This window comes from Muntiacus reevesi, chromosome X (assembly GCF_963930625.1).
Source record: "Muntiacus reevesi chromosome X, mMunRee1.1, whole genome shotgun sequence".
In the NCBI taxonomy this organism is placed as follows: domain Eukaryota; kingdom Metazoa; phylum Chordata; class Mammalia; order Artiodactyla; family Cervidae; genus Muntiacus; species Muntiacus reevesi.
The window spans coordinates 51,508,929-51,526,069 of NC_089271.1; the positions used below are offsets into that span (position 1 = coordinate 51,508,929).

Genomic DNA, 17,141 nt, shown 5'->3' on the forward strand with positions numbered 1-17,141 from the left:
AATCCATTTTGAATTAACTTTTGTGGGGGTGTAAGAGAATGTTCCAGTTTCATTTTGTTGCATGTGGCTGTCCAATTTTCCCAAACCATTTATTGAAGACACTGTCCTTTCTCCCATTTTATATTCTTGGCACCTTTCTTATAAATTAATTGACCGTAAATGTGTGGGTTTATTTCTGGCCTTTCTCTTCTGTCCCATTGATCTGTATGTCTGTTTTTATACCACAGTCAAGTTAGTTAACACATCCATCATCACACAGAGTTACTTTGTGTGTGTGTGCTTGTGAATGTGGTGAATACTGGAGTTAATTTTTGTATATGGTGTGAAGTGTGGATCATGATTTGTGTTTTCCTCCAAAACTTATTATACCTATTTGTTCCAGCAGTTTTTAAAAAAGACTTTCCTTTCCTGCATTGAAGCACTTTGCACCTTAGTCAAAAAACAGTTGTCCGTATGTGTGCAAATCTGTTTCTGAACCCTCTGTTCTGTTTCATTGATATATGTGTCTCTACTTATATCAATATCATTCTGTCTGAATTATTGTAACTTTATAGTTAGTCCTAATATTACATAGTATAAATCCTCCAAGCTAATCCTTGCTATGTGTATTCTAGTTCCTTTGCATAGCCACATAAACGTTTAACATCTCTGTTTCAGTTTTTAACAAAAGTTGACAAATAATTGGTTGAAGAAGTAGAAGACAAATGAATAAGGTGATATAAAATCAACAACACTCAATCAAGTTGATTTAAATATTAGAGAACACTGAACCTATCAGTAGCTGAATATACATTCTTTTCTAGGGACACTGAAACATTCTTCTAGATAGACCATATGTTGAAGTCATATAGAGTGTGTTTTCTGACAACTGTGGAATTAAAATTGCCGGACCTGCCGGCAAACGAAAAGGTCGAGGACGCAATCACCAGAGCACCTGAGAAACGAAAGACTCGGAAAGATGGGGTTGAGAGGGACGGAGTCAGCTTGTGACTGATTCCGACGACTTTATTGAGGGGTAACATACATATATATGCTATCAGGACTCACTGAATTTTAGATCAAAGACATGCATACGTGCAGAACTGCAGACACTAGTTTTAGCTCAGGAATTTTATCTCAACTCTTTAAGACTAGCAGAGCATGGCACTGGCATCAGTTGAAGATTGCCTAGACATAAACCATTCACAGGAGCCTGACAATCTTATCAGAGTCAGGAGAATGGGCAAAAGGTGGCTGCAGCAATTTCCTTGAGGGAGGTGAGAAAGGCCAATTTGCACTTTAATAAATCAGGGGTGGCAGGACAGAGAGGGACCTCTTGATCTCTCTCAGGGCCAAGAAGGAGCCTGAGCAGTCAGGCCAGCTCCCTGCATAAAATTGATCAAACAAAAGGGCATCAAGAGAAAATGCCTATATTTTTAAAGGCTAAATGAAAGCAGTAGTACAGGGAGCTATGTAAAGTGAGAAAAAAGTGTACATGCTGGACTTCCCTGATGGTCTAGTGGTTAATAGTCTGCTAGTCAAGGCAGGGGAGCGCGTTCATCTGACCCTGTGCACCACAACTACTGAACTCTTGCTCTAGAGCCCGGGAGACACAACTTCTGAGCCTGTGAACTCCAACCACTGAAGCCTGTGTACTCTATAGCCTGTGCTCTGCAACAAGAGAAACCACTGCAATGAAAAGCTCTTGCACCACAACTAGAGAGTAGCCCCCACTTTGCCACGACTAGAGAAAGGCCCACACACAGGAACAAAGACCCAGCACAAACATACATGCCTCCTTCAAAAAGCAATAAAACACTAACTTCCCATTAAATAAGCAATTAAATAAGATAAACTTCAAATCCTGGACAAAATTATCATTTTTTCCCCTTTCGATCACTTTATTTATTTTTATTGGAGTATATTTGCTTTGCAATGTTTTAGTTTCTGCTGTACAGCAAAGTGAATCAGCTATACACACTACTATGTATAAGTAGTTATACGCTACTATAGAAAACTAATGAAAATTCATTTTTTAAAATGAAAGACTCATATACAATGGGTGGCAGAAATTTATGAGTAGATATTTTTATTCTATACATTACACGTAAGTACGTATTTTAAAGGCATAGCCTATGGGGTATTATGGTAAAAATCCTAAAAGCATTTTCCTATCTTTCCCCTATCCCCCCATGCTGACTCGGTCACCCTGAATGGGATTGTGTTTACAGGTGTCAGTGTCCTTTGAGGATGTGACTGTGGACTTCAGCAGAGAGGAGTGGCAGCATTTGGACTCTGCACAGAGGCGCCTGTACCAGGATGTGATGTTGGAAATCTACAGCCACCTCCTCTCACTGGGTAAGCCTAGCCAGAATGTGAATCTGCGAGGAACCTTATGGGTAAAGTGTTGTCCATTCAAGAAAACATGTTAATGTCTTAAACCGCACTGTCTCTGACTGTGACCTTATTTAGAAATAGGATCTTCCCAGAAGTAACCCAGCTAAAACAAGGTCATTAGTTGGGCCCTAAACCAATATGACTGGCACTCTTATAAAAAAGAGAAGTGTAGACACAAACACAAACACTCAAGAGAGACCATGCGGAGGCACTCAAGGAAAAGATGACCATGTGATTGGAGGGATCCATCTATAGGACAAGAGGTGCCTGAGGCCACCAGAAACCAAGAGGGAGGCATGGAACGTTTCCCTCCCTAGCACCTTCAAAAAGAGCGTGACCTGGCTGACACCTTGATTTTGGACTTCCTGCCCCCAGAACCACAAGACAAGAAATTCCTGTTGTTCTGAGCCACCCAGTTTGTGGTACTTTGTTAAATAGCCCTAGGAAACTGCAACTTTCTCTACTGGGAAGTGGAGTGATATTATAAGAAACACCTAAAAAGACATGGAAGTGACTTTGAATTGGGCAGCAAGTAGAGTCTGGAAAGATTTGTAGGTGCTTCATAGAAAAAATCTAGATTGCCTCAAAGAAACCTGTGGTAGAAGTAGGAATGTTAAAGGTGTTTTTGGTGAGATCTCAGATGGTACAGTCCATGGGGTCACAAAGATTTGGATACAAGTGAACACACACACACACACTGCCAGATGGAAGATAGGCATATGTTGTAGGAAATTGGTATAAAGGTAAATCTTATAAAGTGACAAAGAATTTGGCTGAATTTTGTTCTCTTTGGTGGAAAGAACTTGTAAGTGATGAACTGGGATATTTAACTGAGGAGATTTCTAAGCCAAGTATTAAAAGTGAGACTTGATTTGTCCTTAATACTTACAGTAAAATGCTAGAGGAAAGAGAGAATTTGAAGAAGGAATTGTTAGTAAAAAGGAACTATAGCATGAAGATTTTGAAAATTTTCAGCCTATCCATATTGCAAAAAGCGAGATGTACTCTGGAAAGGGCACCGAGTGTGTGACTGGAGAACCAGTTGCTAAAATGATTAGACATGTGACTTGTAGATCCAATCAGCCATTTCAGCAGAAACACTGCCAGCTTGGGATGAACAGGGCAGAGGCAGGAAAAAGGAAGGAAGGAAGGCTGGGTTTCTGGGATTCTCCAGCCAGGAAACAGGCCAGTAAAGCTATTTGGCTGTGAATATCTTTTAAGAAAAGCAATGAGTGACCCTCCAAATGGTTCAGAAGCCAGCAGAGCTCTCACTGCCACCACAGACCCAGAGAGCATAACCTAGGAAGATGCAGGGTGACAAGCTGTCACCTCTTTGCTTCCAGAAGGTGAGCCACCCAATTGATTCCAGGGCTAAGAGGGCAAGGCCACCACCCAGGGTTGAGGGTGTAAGGTCACCACATAGGATCTGAGGTCACATCTCTTAACAGTGACATGCTCTGTTGAACTCTGTCTCCAGCTTTCCCTTATGGTACTTTTTGACTATCAGTTTTGTTCCAGTATTTAGCTTTCGGTCTTCCCTGGTGGCTCAGATGGTAAAGAACCTGCCTGCAATGCAGGAACCTGGCATTAGATCCCAGGGTTGGGAAGATTACCCTGGAGAAGGGAATGGTTACCAACTCCAGGATTCTTGCCTGGAGAATTCCGTGGACAGAGGAACCTGTCAGGTCCATGGGGTCTCAAAGAGCCAGACCCAACTGAGCGACTAACACTTTCGCTTCCTTTTATTTAGCCTTACACCAAGGAACCCACCTGCCAAGCAGGAGATGCAGATTTGATCCCTGGGTGGGGAAGATACCCTAGAGTAGGAAGTGGCAAACCCACTCCAGTGTTCTTGCCTGGGAAATCCCATGGATAAAGGAGCCTGGTGGGCTACAGTCTGTGGGCACAAAGAGTCAGACATGATTTAGCAACTAAAAACAACAATATTTAGATAACATGGAGTTTACTGCCCACTTTGGGCACATTCTCAAGCAATTCAACTCTGGGAAGACCCAGTCTCAGTGCTCCAAGGGTGGCTCCTGGCCTCACACCATCCATAGACTGAGCCTCCATCAGAAGAACTTGGGCCCCTTACAAGCAGCACTGGAAGTCAGGTCTACCATTTGCCACATTTTCTGCAGAACTGCCTTCTTCTGTGTTCACTCACCATTACTGAGGGAATCCTTGGTAAGTTTTATTTTCCTCCATTAACTAAAATGCTTAAATTCTGTGAGTAATTTGAGACTTCGTAGGAAACCAAAAGTTGTTTCTCAGAAGGAGAGCAGAGGATGGCAGAGCTTAGCTCCAAAATCCTAGGACTTGTGCTGTGATTCGTCTCAGGGGAACTGCCAAAGGCTCCATCCCTGTGTCGCTGACACTTCAAGCGCCACTGGATCTGATGGGTCATGTGACCCAAGTGGCAGGGTAGCTTGTATGGCAGTCTGGATGTGTCACACAGGGCCTTCTCCTATTCTGATCTCCACTCAAAATGGCAACTTTTTGAATCACCTAGTAAATAGGCCAGAGTAGCTCATCCAGATAAGGACTGTGTTGCCTTTGATGTCCAAAGAGGCCCTAGGTGTTGGCCCTCTTTTTACTTATGGAAAAGCCGGATGCAAAACTTATTCTTCAAGAGGTTAGAAGGAGTATCTCCACAAGCCCCCCACCACTGAACCCCTAGAAATCTCACTGAGATAGAAGGCCCCTCAATTTATTTTCAGATTCATTTCCCGTCTCCTGACACACAGATGTCTTATCCATATGTCTAGAGTAATTTCTCACTCTTGTCCACTAGGTCTAGTCAGCATAATATCCATGTAATGGACCAGTGTGGGGTTCCTAGGTGGCGCTGGTAGTGAAGAACCTGCCTGCTAGTGCAAGAGATGTAAGGGATATGGGTTCAATCCCTGGGGAAGATCCCCTGGAGGAGGTCACAGCAACCCATTCCAGTATTCTTACCTGGAGAATCCCATGGACAGAGGAGCTTGGCAGGCTGTAGTCCATGGAGTCTCAAAGAGTCAGACATAACAAGTGACTGAGCACACAGACATGTGATGTGATGTCTTGTGGAAGGGAAAATTGCCCAAGATCCCTACATGTTAAAATATGACATAGGACTGGAGAGTTGAGCTACCTCTGAGGCAGGACAGTGGAGGTATATAGCTGGCCTTGCCAGTGGAAAGAAAACTGCTTTTGCTGGTCTTTGCTAACAGTACTGTTTTTAAGAAAGGCATTTGCCAGATAAGTATGTATATGCCGAGTATCAAAGGATGTGTTCATTTGGTCAAGCAACAAAACTGTATGTGGTATAGCAGCTGCTGTTGGAGACACTACTTGGTTAAGTTTATGATAATCTACTGTCCTTCTCCAAGATCCATCTGTCTTCTGCACAGGCCAAATAGGCATGTTGAATGTAGTGGAATCGCCATCCTTGCATCTTTCAAGTCCTTGATGGTAACACCTAACCTTCGCAATCCCTCAGGAAAGCAGTACTGCTTTTGGTTTACTGTTTTCCTAGATGGAGACAGTTCTAATGGTTTCCACTTGGCATTTTACACCACAAGAGGCCTCACTCCATAGGTCAGGAGACCAATATGAGGATACTGCCAGTTGCTGAGTATTTTAATTATGCATTCCTATACCAGAGAAAATAACCACAAGATGGGTTTAGGAATTCGTTGAGCTCACTGTGTGTGATGGACCTGAGCTAAAACTCCATTGATCACTTCACTTTTATAAGCCCCTAATTCTGTCTGGTGAGCTACAGTAATGTTTTGGGTCTTTTGGAATTAGTGTCAGATCAGAGCCAGTGTCCTGTCTGGTAATATCTGGAAAGCCTCATTACTTTTTTCCCCAATGCAGAGGTACCCTGGTAAAGGGCTATAGGTCCTTTTAGGAAAAGTTGGGAGAAATATTAGTGATGTAAATTTTTGGCAGTGTCATGTGTTCATTGCTCCAGGGTCCTAGCCTCTCCTTCATTCAGAAGTGTTCATTCTCGGTGTATAAACTGACTCAAGTATGAGAGTTGATTGAGGAGCTGGGACTCTGTGTTTATATGTTTCAAGTTAGACTTCTTTTCACTTGACCTAGAACTCTTCCTTGTACAGATCAAGTAAGATTTTAGTAGATTGCCCACTTATTTGTTTCCTATGGAAATCATGATCAACTTGCCAAACTCACAAGTCTCTGTGAATCAGACTGACTACCTTTTTGACAGCACAGAAGGTTTGGTTCATCCCTATCTAATATATATTAAAGACATGTACACTTTTTTTTTTCTTTTGGTAGTAGGATAGCATAAGAGAAAGAAGTTTAAATCTCTAACTGGCCACTTGTTGTATGAATAACTAAGCCACTTACTAGCTGTGTGATTGGAATTTTACCTCTCCAAGGCTCAGCTTCCTTGACTGCTACAGGGAATAAGAGGAGAGTTGGTTTGAAGATTAAATGGATTAATTCATCTAAAGTGCCCAGGGCAGTGTCTGGTGTATAGTAAATACTCAATATTCTTTTATTTTTTTGCTGTTAATTTGTTTATATGCATGTCTGTGAGCAGGTGAACCACTCTGAAACAGGTGTTATATTTAATGCTATCCCCCCATTCTCATATAGTGTTAGAAGGAGAGAGGTATAGACATATAACACATAAATATATGGGTGTGTAGCATAGTTTCTTAAATATCTGAAAACTGTCCTTCGCAAATGTTCATACACTGTTTCTGCCCTGCTTTTCTTAGACTGTCCTAACTCTGCTGGCTTCAAAGAACGTTATCTCTTAAATAATGAAACACCAAGGTAAACATTGGGGCTTCCCAGGTGGTGCTAGTGGTAAAGAACCCACCTTCCAGTGCAGGAGATGTAAGAGACCCAGGGGTTTGATCCCTGGGTCGGGAAGATCCCCTGGAGGAGGGTATGGCAACCCACTCTAGTATTCTTGCCTGGAGAATCCCATGGACAGAAGAGCCTGGTGGGCTACACAGTTCATGAGGTCGCAAAGGGTTGGACATGACTGAAGTGACCTAGCATACACACACAAGGTAAAGGTTTGTTTTGAAAGATGTTTGAAGTCTAATGAGTTGTAGCATGAATTAAAACAGTATTATAAAAATTTCTACTCTTATTTGTGAATTAGACTGTTCTGATTACTACTCTGACCCTGTGCTAACCACATCCACCTTGTATTTGGCAATCCAGTGCCTCCGTTTGGCCCATGCCACACCAGGTTTGAAGTTCCCTTGTGGCTCAGCTGGTAAAGAATATGCTTTTAATGGGAGAGACCTGGGTTCAATCCCTGGGTTGGGAAGATCCCCTGGAAAAGGGAACGGCTACCCACTATAGTATTCTGGCCTGGAGAATTCCATGGACTGTATAGTCCATGGGGTCACAAAGAGTCGGACATGACTGAGCAACTTTCACTTCAGTTCATTTCACTTCACTTCACCCCAGGTTCCAATTACTCCCACTGCATTTAGGCTTTCCAATTCAGTGGCAGCAGTTCCCACTGAAATTTCTGACGTACAGTGAAGAACAATCATAGATTATCAGGGGCCCCCTCACAAATTTATTTGTCACAGTTGTCATGACTGGTGTGTCTCTGGACCATCCTGGTGTGAGTGAGCACATGTTTCATGATAAATCTACTCTTAACATTCCAATCTCCCTAAGCCTTCAGATACCTTTTTCTGTAGTACACCAAAGCAGTCCTGGAATTCCAGCTGCATTTATGTGGGCTGCAGTTTGGTTCATATTCCAGCCAACCATCCAAATATACTGCTTGTACCCTTCCTAACCCCTCAAGTGGCAACATGAAATTCAGAATCTGCTTAGTGTGCACATATTAAAAATTTCAGTCTGATCCAACTTTGTTCCTTCCATTATCCCACACATATCACCCAGATTTCTGTCCTTATAAATTGGACAAATCATGCAGTCATTTTGGAGTATCTCACATCTCCTCATGGGTCACACTTTGCACCTTACCCTTTGGGCCTTTGTTGTTGTTTAGTCACTAAGTCCTTCCAATGAATATTCAGGATTGATTTTTTTCTTTTTTTAGGATTGACTGGTTTGATCTCCTTAAGTTGGGACTTGGTGAACTTAAGTTTAGTTATAGGTCTAGAAGCAAAGACAGGTGGTGTCGTAGGTCCTGAGGGGAATCAGCAGTGCCTTACAAGGCAAGTCCCTCACGGGGAGGCCATTGCAGGCTTCTCAGGCAGGCAGGGATTTAACTTCTCAGTTTAAGGTGGAAGGGCTGCTTCTACTGGCAAAGACTCATCAAAATTTAGAGGTTCAGTGTCCTCATATGTTCCCATTCCACTTTTCAGGATCCTGTTCCTTCGTCATCAATGCCTTCCTTTAACAGCAGACACCCTGTGAGGTTGGGGATTCAATTTATGTTGTAATTTAGCCACTCACAGGTTGAGACTCTGGGTTTTGTTTTCAGTAAGCTCAGCTCTGCAGCTCCAGAAGCTAACAGTTAATTTCAGGACAGACTGAGAAATTTTTAGGTCATTCATGTTATGCTTGATCTGGAAAATCAGACCCCTGAGCTCATCCTTTTCTTTCCCCACTTTGTCCAGTGCAATTAGGAGCAACCAGACAATCTTACTATACTTGTAAGTTTGACAAAATTTCCAAGTGTCAAATACAAGGTCATCCAGAACCTCACCTCTTAAAAGCATTCAATTAGGAGTATCCAATGTTGATAGTTTGCATATCTCTCTTTTTTTAATTTTTAATTAATTTTATTTTTTTTCCATTTATTTTTATTAGTTGGAGGCTAATTACTTTACAGTATTGTAGTGGTTTTTGCCATACACTGACATGAATCAGCCATGGATTTACATGTATTCCCCATCCCAATCCCCCCTCCCACCTCCCTCTCCACCGGATCCCTCTGGATAGTTTGCATATCTCTTTTGTCCTGTCACACCTCTCTCCTTACTACTGGAAATAGTCATTAGTGCTTTTGAATTTAACCAGAATAAAGAATCAATTCCAGAAATCTCATAACCAATTCAGAAAACTCATACTTGCGATTCCGTTCAAGAGCAGGGTCCCCAACCCCCGGGCCATGGATCGGTACTGGTCCATGGCCTGCTGTTAGGAACTGGGCCACAGAGCAAGAGGTGAGAGGCAGTGAACAAGCAAAGCTTTATCTGTATTTATAGCTGCTCCTCATTGTTGGCATTACCACCTGAGCACCACCTCCTGTCAGATTAGATTCTCATAAGAGCGCAAATCCTAGTGCGCTTGAATCATCACAAAACTATCCCCCCACCCCCATCCATGGAAAAATTGTCTTCCACGAAACCAGTCCCTGGTGCCAAAAGGGTTGGGGACCACTACTCTAGAGTCACTCTTAGTATCAAACTCTGTATTATGGCTCTCCAGAGAAATGGAACCAATAGGATATAGGTATATACATATAGAGAGTATACACACATTTGTGCATGCATGTGTGTACATAAAGACAAAGTAGAGGAGAGAGATTTATTTTAAGGAACCAGTTCACCCAGTTGTGGGGACTGGCAAGTCTGAAGGGCAGACATGGTTGAGTGACTTTCACTTCACTTCACTGCTGAAACAAGCACTAAGACATACTCTTCTTTATTTCCATTGTGATATAGCAGACCACAGTTTTCCCTTGGTAGTCAGGATCAGCCACCCCAGCCAGCACGGTAACACCCTTCTTTGTCTGTTGATTCAGAGACGTGAAAAGACAAAGATGTCCAGGTGGCAGACTTATCTTCCAGTTTAATAGAATCAGTGTTGTGTCTCTTGGTACAAGTATTCCTCCCTTTGGAACTAAGGCATGTGGAACAGCAGAGCATAAGATCGCCAGTACAGGAAACAAAAGTTTTGCTAATGGGCCACTAGGAGTGATAGTAAGGTGTGCCACTCCTGGCCCAGGGCTGAGGGGATGGGGCTACCATCTTGGTGGGCTTGGAGGACAGAGCATTGAACCAGTGAGGATTATTGTCAAGCTGTGGCTCAACTGGGAAAGAATCTGCCTGCAATGCAGGAGACCTGGGTTCAATCCCTAGGTTGGGAAGATCCCTTGGAGAATGGAAAGGCTGCCCACTCCAGTATTCTGGCCTGGAGAATTCCATGGACTGTATGGACCATGGGGTTGCAAAGAGTCAGACACGACTGAGTGACTTTCGCTTTCACTTAAAACCTAATGGAATTTGCCCTGCTCGGTTTCAGACTTGCTTGAGACCTGCCATACCTTTCTAAATTCTAATTTCTCCCTTTTGGAATGGGAGTATCTGTCCTATGCTTGTGGCACCATTGTGTTTGGAATATTTTAGAAACAGGTAACGCATCTGCTTTCATAGATATGCATGGAGAGGAATTTTGTCCCAGAATAACTCATACTCAAGCCTTACCCATAAGATTCAGATGATTTAGATGATGAGATCTGAGACTCTGGGTTGATGTTTAGATGAGATTTTAGACCTAAGAGTTGATGCTGGGATAATTAAGACTTTTGGGGATATTGGTATGGAGTTGATGTATTTATATATGTGAAAGATGTGAATTTGGGGGGATCAAGGGGCATGTTCTTATTGGTTGAATAGTGACCCCTCAAAAAAAGATGTCAGAATCTTAACCCCCAGTACCTGAGAATGTGCCTGTATTTGAAAGTAGTATCTTTGCAGAGGGGATGAAATTAAAATTAGGTCATTGGGACCCAATCAAAAAATGGGCCAAAGAACTAAACAGACATTTCTCCAAAGAAGACATACAGATGGCTAACAAACACATGAAAAGATGCTCAACATCACTCATTATCAGAGAAATGCAAATCAAAACCACAATGAGGTACCATTACATGCCAGTCAGGATGGCTGCTATCCAAAAGTCTACAAGCAATAAATGCTGGAGAGGGTTTGGAGAAAAGGGAACCCTCTTACATTGTTGGTGGGAATGCAAACTAGTACAGCCACTGTGGAGAACAGTGTGGAGATTTCTTAAAAAACTGGAAATAGAACTGCCATATGACCCAGCAATACCACTCTTGGGCATACACACTGAGGAAACCCAATCTGAAAGAGACACATGCACCCCAATGTTCATCGCAGCACTGTTTATAATAGCCAGGACATGGAAGCAACCTAGATGCCCATCAGCAGATGAATGGATAAGGAAGCTGTGGTACATATACACCATGGAATATTATTCAGCTGTTAAAAATAATTCATTTGAATCAGTTCTAATGAGATGGATGAAACTGGAGCCCATTATACAGAGTGAAGTAAGCCAGAAAGATAAAGAACATTACAGCATACTAACACATATATATGGAATTTAGAAAGATGGTAATGATAACCCTATATGCAAAACAGAAAAAGAGACACAGATGTACAGAACAGACTTTTGGACTCTGTGGGAGAAGGCGAGGGTGGGATGTTTCGAGAGAACAGCATGTATATTATCTATGGTGAAACAGACCACCAGCCCAGGTGGGATGCATGAGACAGGTGCTCAGGCCAGGTGCACTGGGAGGACCCAGGGGAATCGGGTGGGGGTGGGGGAGGTGGGAGGGTGGCTCGGGATGGGGAATACATGTAACTCCATGGCTGATTCATGTCAATGTATGACAAAACCCACTGCAATGTTGCGAAGTAATTAGCCTCCAACTAATAAAAATAATTGAAAAAAATAAATAAATAAAGTGAACCTGTTAACAAAAAAATAAATAAATAAATAAAATTAGGTCATTGGGGTGGGCCCTAACCTGAGTGGTATCGTTACTTTTTTTTTAAAAAATGGGAGATTTGGCACAGAAATAGGCACACATAGAGAGAGGAAAGACAGTAAGAAGACACATAGGGAGAAGATAGCCGTGGGACTGGATTAAAATACATTTACAAGCCAAGGAACACCAGAGATTTTGGCAGACAGAAGAAGCTAGAAGGTGCAAGGAAGGATTCTCCCCTATATCTGCTGGAGTGAGCATGACACTGGTAACCCCTTGATTTCAGAATTCTAGCCTCCAGAAATGTCAGATAATACATTTCTGTTGTTTTAAGTCACCTGGTTTTTGGTACTTTATTTCTTTTTTTTTTTTTTAAGTTCTACCAGTTTATTGCTACCAACCCACCTCCCTCCACCCTCATGCCCGCATGCTCAGTCATGTAACCCCATGGACTGCAGCCCGCCAGGCTCCTCTGTCCATGGACTTTTCCAGGCAAGAATACTGGAGTGGGTTGCCATTTCCTTCTCCAGAGAGTTTTTGGTACTTTCTTACAGAAGCCCCAGGGAACTAACACAGAACCTCAGTGAGGTTGTTTCAATTCTCAGCTGCTAAGTGCTCTGGGGCATCTAAAGTGTGTGATGGTGTCATCCTTGATTTGCCTGAGATTCTTCAGTCCCTTTGCCCATTCATGCTTATTACTCTTTTTCCAATGAAATGTTACTTTTCCAAAGAACACATGGAAAGCAATTAGCTGGACCCCATTTTCTATCATTTCCTGTTAACAGGGTATGAAGTTCCCAAACCAGAGGTCATATTCAAGTTGGAGCAAGGAGAGGAGCCTTGGGCACTGAAGGAAAAAACCCTACATCACAGCTGCTCAGGTGAGTGTGATCCTGGCAGAAGGGAGACATGGAAATACTTGAGACCAATACCTTTAAAGTGCTATGATTGCTGCCCTTCTTGAAGGTTCAAAACTTTAGAAACTCCTTGACCTCTGAGGTACCAAACTGCTCTTCCCTGTATTTCCCTTACTGCTATCAACTGTCTTCTTGGCTTAGCTTCCCTCCAGGAGAATTGCTACAGTACCTATACTCTGGATTATATGCCAGATTTCCTCACTATGGATCTGGCTTTCTTGGATGTTTTCTCCTTCCATCATATTTTTATGCTTTAGTACTGAAACCCCACTCCCAAGGTCTTAGATCCTTATTGTATACATTCAGGTTTTAATGGATTTGCCTTCTTTGAAGATCAGTTGGTTGCCTCACTCCTGTTCTACCTGGTTCCCTTTCAGCTTCTTTTCTCTCTTGCTTTCATCTTCTTACTCTAAGATATCAACAAACTGTCATCTACAACCAGCCCCACGTCCTTTTCTCTTCGTAGATATTGCTTTCAGATTCCTTACTTCTCTTCACCTCCCCTAATCTCCATGCCTGTCTTCCATCTTCTCACTTTATGATCCCTGTCACCTAGCATTTTCTTTTAAAATCAACTTTATTAAGGTATAATTTACATACTGTAATAGGTATCCATTTTAATTGTAGAGTTTGGTGAGTTTTGACAAAGGTACACACTGGTATAAGCACCACCCCAGTTGTGATACTCCATCACACAAAAATGCACCTTCATGCCCCTTGTAGTTAATACTCAACACCACTTCGGCCCCAGGCAACCACTGAGTTACTTTTTGTCACTATAGACTAGATTTGCCTTTATTAGTGTTGCATATAAATGGAATCATTCCATATGTACCTTTTTGGGTCTGGCTTTATTTGTTCAGCATAATGATTTTGCAATTCATTCATGTTATTGAGTATATCACTAGTTTGTTTCTTTTAAATAGTGGATACTATTCCATGGTATGACTATTAAATAGTTCCTTTTAAATAGTGAATACTGCTCCATTATAATTTTTTTATCTCTATGCCTGTTAATGACAAGTGGTCATTATTTGGTTATTAGGACTAAAGTTGCAGTAAACATTCTGATTTGTCTTTGTGTGAACATATGTTTACATTTTTCTTGGGTAAATGCCTAGGGTTAGCGTTGCTCTTATATTACAATCAGTGTTTGCTTACCTTTCTTATAATTTCATAGAATTGCCGAACTGTCTTCCAAAATGGCTTTACATTCCCAACAGCAATACATGAGAAATTCTATTGCCCCAAATCTTTGCCTATACTTGTTATCATCAGTCTCTTTAAACTTTGCTATTAGAATGGATATGTAATGGTATCTTATGAATGTGAGCAGCATTTCTGATGATAATAATGTTAAGTATCTTCATGTGCTTATTATCATTTGTACATTTTTTGTGAAGTGTCTATTGAAATATCTTTCCCATTTGGGGGAGGGTGGTTGTGTGTCTTCTTCTTTTTGAGGTATAAGAGTTTTTTATATTTGCTTGATACAAGTTCTAAGCCAGATATATGTACTGCCAATATGATGTTGCAATCTGTACCTTACAGTTTTATTCTTACTGGTGGTGCCTATTAAAGGAAAAATATTTTAATTTTTATAGAGTCTAATGTATCATCTTTAAAAAAGGTTTTAGTATTTTTAATCATGTATTTAATAAATCTTTGCCTACTGCAAGGTCCTTGCTCCTTGGAAGAAAAGCTGTGACAAACCTAGACAGCATATTAAAAAGCAGAGACATTATTTTGCCAACAAAGGTCCATATACTCAAAGCTATGGTTTTTCCAGTAGTTATGTATGGATTTGAGAGTTGGACCATAAAGAAGGCTGAGTGCCATGATGCTTTTGAACTGTGATGTTGAAGAAGACTCTTGAGAGTCCCTTGGACTGCAAGGAGATCAAACCAGTCAATCCTAAAAGAAATCAATCCTATATATTCATTGGAAGGACTGATGCTGAAGCTGAAGCTCCAATACTTTAGCCACCTGATGTGAAGAGCTGACTCATTAGAAAAGACCCTGATATTGGGAAAGATTGAAGGCAGGAGGAGAAGGGGATGACAGAGGACAAGATGGTGTTCTCTTTTTTTGCAGTATCTTTGTCGGGTTTGGGTATGAGGGTTATGATGGCCATAAAGAAATGAGTTGTGAAGTGTTCCCTTCTCTATTATCTGAAATAGTTTGTGTAAGATTTTTACTTCTTTTTTACTGTTTCATGAAATTCACCAGTGAAACGATTGGCCCTCAAATTTTCTTTATGGGAAAGTTTTAGTAACAAATTTACCAGTGAACTCATCTGGGTCTCAAATTTTCTTTATGGGACTGTCATTTCAAATTCAATTTATTTACTAGATCTAGGGATATTCGTATTTCTTCTTGCTTTGATAATTTTTCTTTCAGGAAGTTTGTGCATTTTATCTAAGTGGTTAATATTTAACATTTAATTGTCTCATAATATTCCTGTATCATCATTTTACTTATTTAAATACTTATTTATTTAACTAACAGAAGGAAAAACGGAATACATATTCATAATCGGAGACTTTGACATTCCTATCTCAGTAACTGATTTTTGTCTGTTTACAGACAAAAGAATCTGTAAAGCTTTGAACATGATATACCAGTATGACCTAATTGACATACATAGTTCTCTACATCCCACAACTGTAGAATACACATTCTTTTCAAGTGCATGTGGCCCACTAACAAAAATAGGCCATATTTTGGGACATAAAACTAATGGCAACAAATTTCAAAGGGTTGGAATCATGCATTATATGTTCTGTAATTACTATTGAAATAAATCAAATCTCTGAACAGAGAGATAATTAGAACATACCCGAATGTTTTGAAAGTAAGCAACATATATACAAATAGCCCATAAGTCAAAGAAAAATCCATAATAGAATTAGGAAATATTTTGAGCAGAATGATAGTGAAAGTATGACACATCAGAACGTGTGGGATGAAGTGCCACCCAGATAGAAATTTATTGCTTTAGATCAAGAGAAAATCCTGAACTCATCTCTTCCCATTTGTTGTTCAGTCACTAAGTCGTGTTCGACTCTTTGCAACCCCATGGACTTAAGCACACCAGACTTCCCTGTCCCCTTCTCCTCCTGTCTTCAATCTTTCCCAGCATCAGGTGGTCTTTTCCAGTGAGTCAGCTCTTGACATCAGGTGGCCATAGTATTGGCGCTTCAGCTTTAGCATCAGTCCTTCCAATGAATATTCAGGGTTGATTTCCTTTAGGATTTCCTTTAGGATTGGTTTGCTCTCCTTGCAGTCCAAGGAATTCTCAAGCACCTTCTCCAGCACCATCAATTCTTCAGCACTCAGCCTTCTTTGTGGGCCAATTCTCACATCCATACATGACTACTGGAAAAACCATGCTTTGACTATGCAGACCTTGTCAGCAAAGTGATGTCTCTGCTTTTTAATATGCTGTCTAGGTTTGTCATAGCTTTTCTTCCAAGGAGTGTGTGTCTTTTAATTTCATGGCTGCAGTCACCATCCTCAGTGATTTTGGAGCCCAAGAAAATAAAATCTGCCACTCTTTCCATTTTTCCCCATCTGTTTGCAATGCAGGAGACCCTGGTTCGATCCCTGGGTGTGGAAAACCCCTGGAGAAGGGAATGACTACCCACTCCAGTATCCTTGCCTGGAGAATTCCATGGGCTACAGTACATGGGGTTGTAAAGAGTCAGACACGACTGAGTGACTAACACTTTCTCTTCCTATGAACACACCTAAACTATAACTACATAGAGAACAACTATCTCTGAAAATGACATGAAGACTAGCAGAACAAATTTTCCACATCTAAGGATATAAAGAAAAGTCCACATTGAGATATGTAGGAGGGGCAGAGACACAGTCTATTCAGAACCCACACACCCAGTGTGACAGCCTGCAAGCAAGAGGTATATCATAACTGCAGAGGTCCCCCTTGAAGAGCAAGGGGTTCGAATCCCATGTTGGGCCTCTCAGCCCAGAATACCTGCCCTAGGAAAATGAATCCCTACAACATCTGGCTTTGAAAACCAGTGGCACTTACATCTGGGAGAGCTAGATGACTGTTAGAAACTAAGATTTTACTCTTGATGAGCTCACATACAGACTTTCTCTCTCTGAGTCCCAAAGGC

At 41.3% G+C, this 17,141-nt stretch overlaps 1 protein-coding gene across 4 annotated transcripts in view; it reads left to right on the top strand.

Annotated features, from left to right (window-relative positions):
• Positions 1-17,141, top strand: part of ZNF81 (zinc finger protein 81) — a 152,720-nt gene that overhangs the window by 88,962 nt on the left and 46,617 nt on the right. For all 4 annotated transcript variants that reach the window (XM_065915939.1, XM_065915943.1, XM_065915941.1 and 1 more), the window contains 2 exons: positions 2,211-2,337; positions 12,865-12,960. In XM_065915939.1, coding sequence (XP_065772011.1) covers positions 2,211-2,337; positions 12,865-12,960 — 223 coding nt within the window. The remainder of the gene's footprint in view (positions 1-2,210; positions 2,338-12,864; positions 12,961-17,141) is intronic.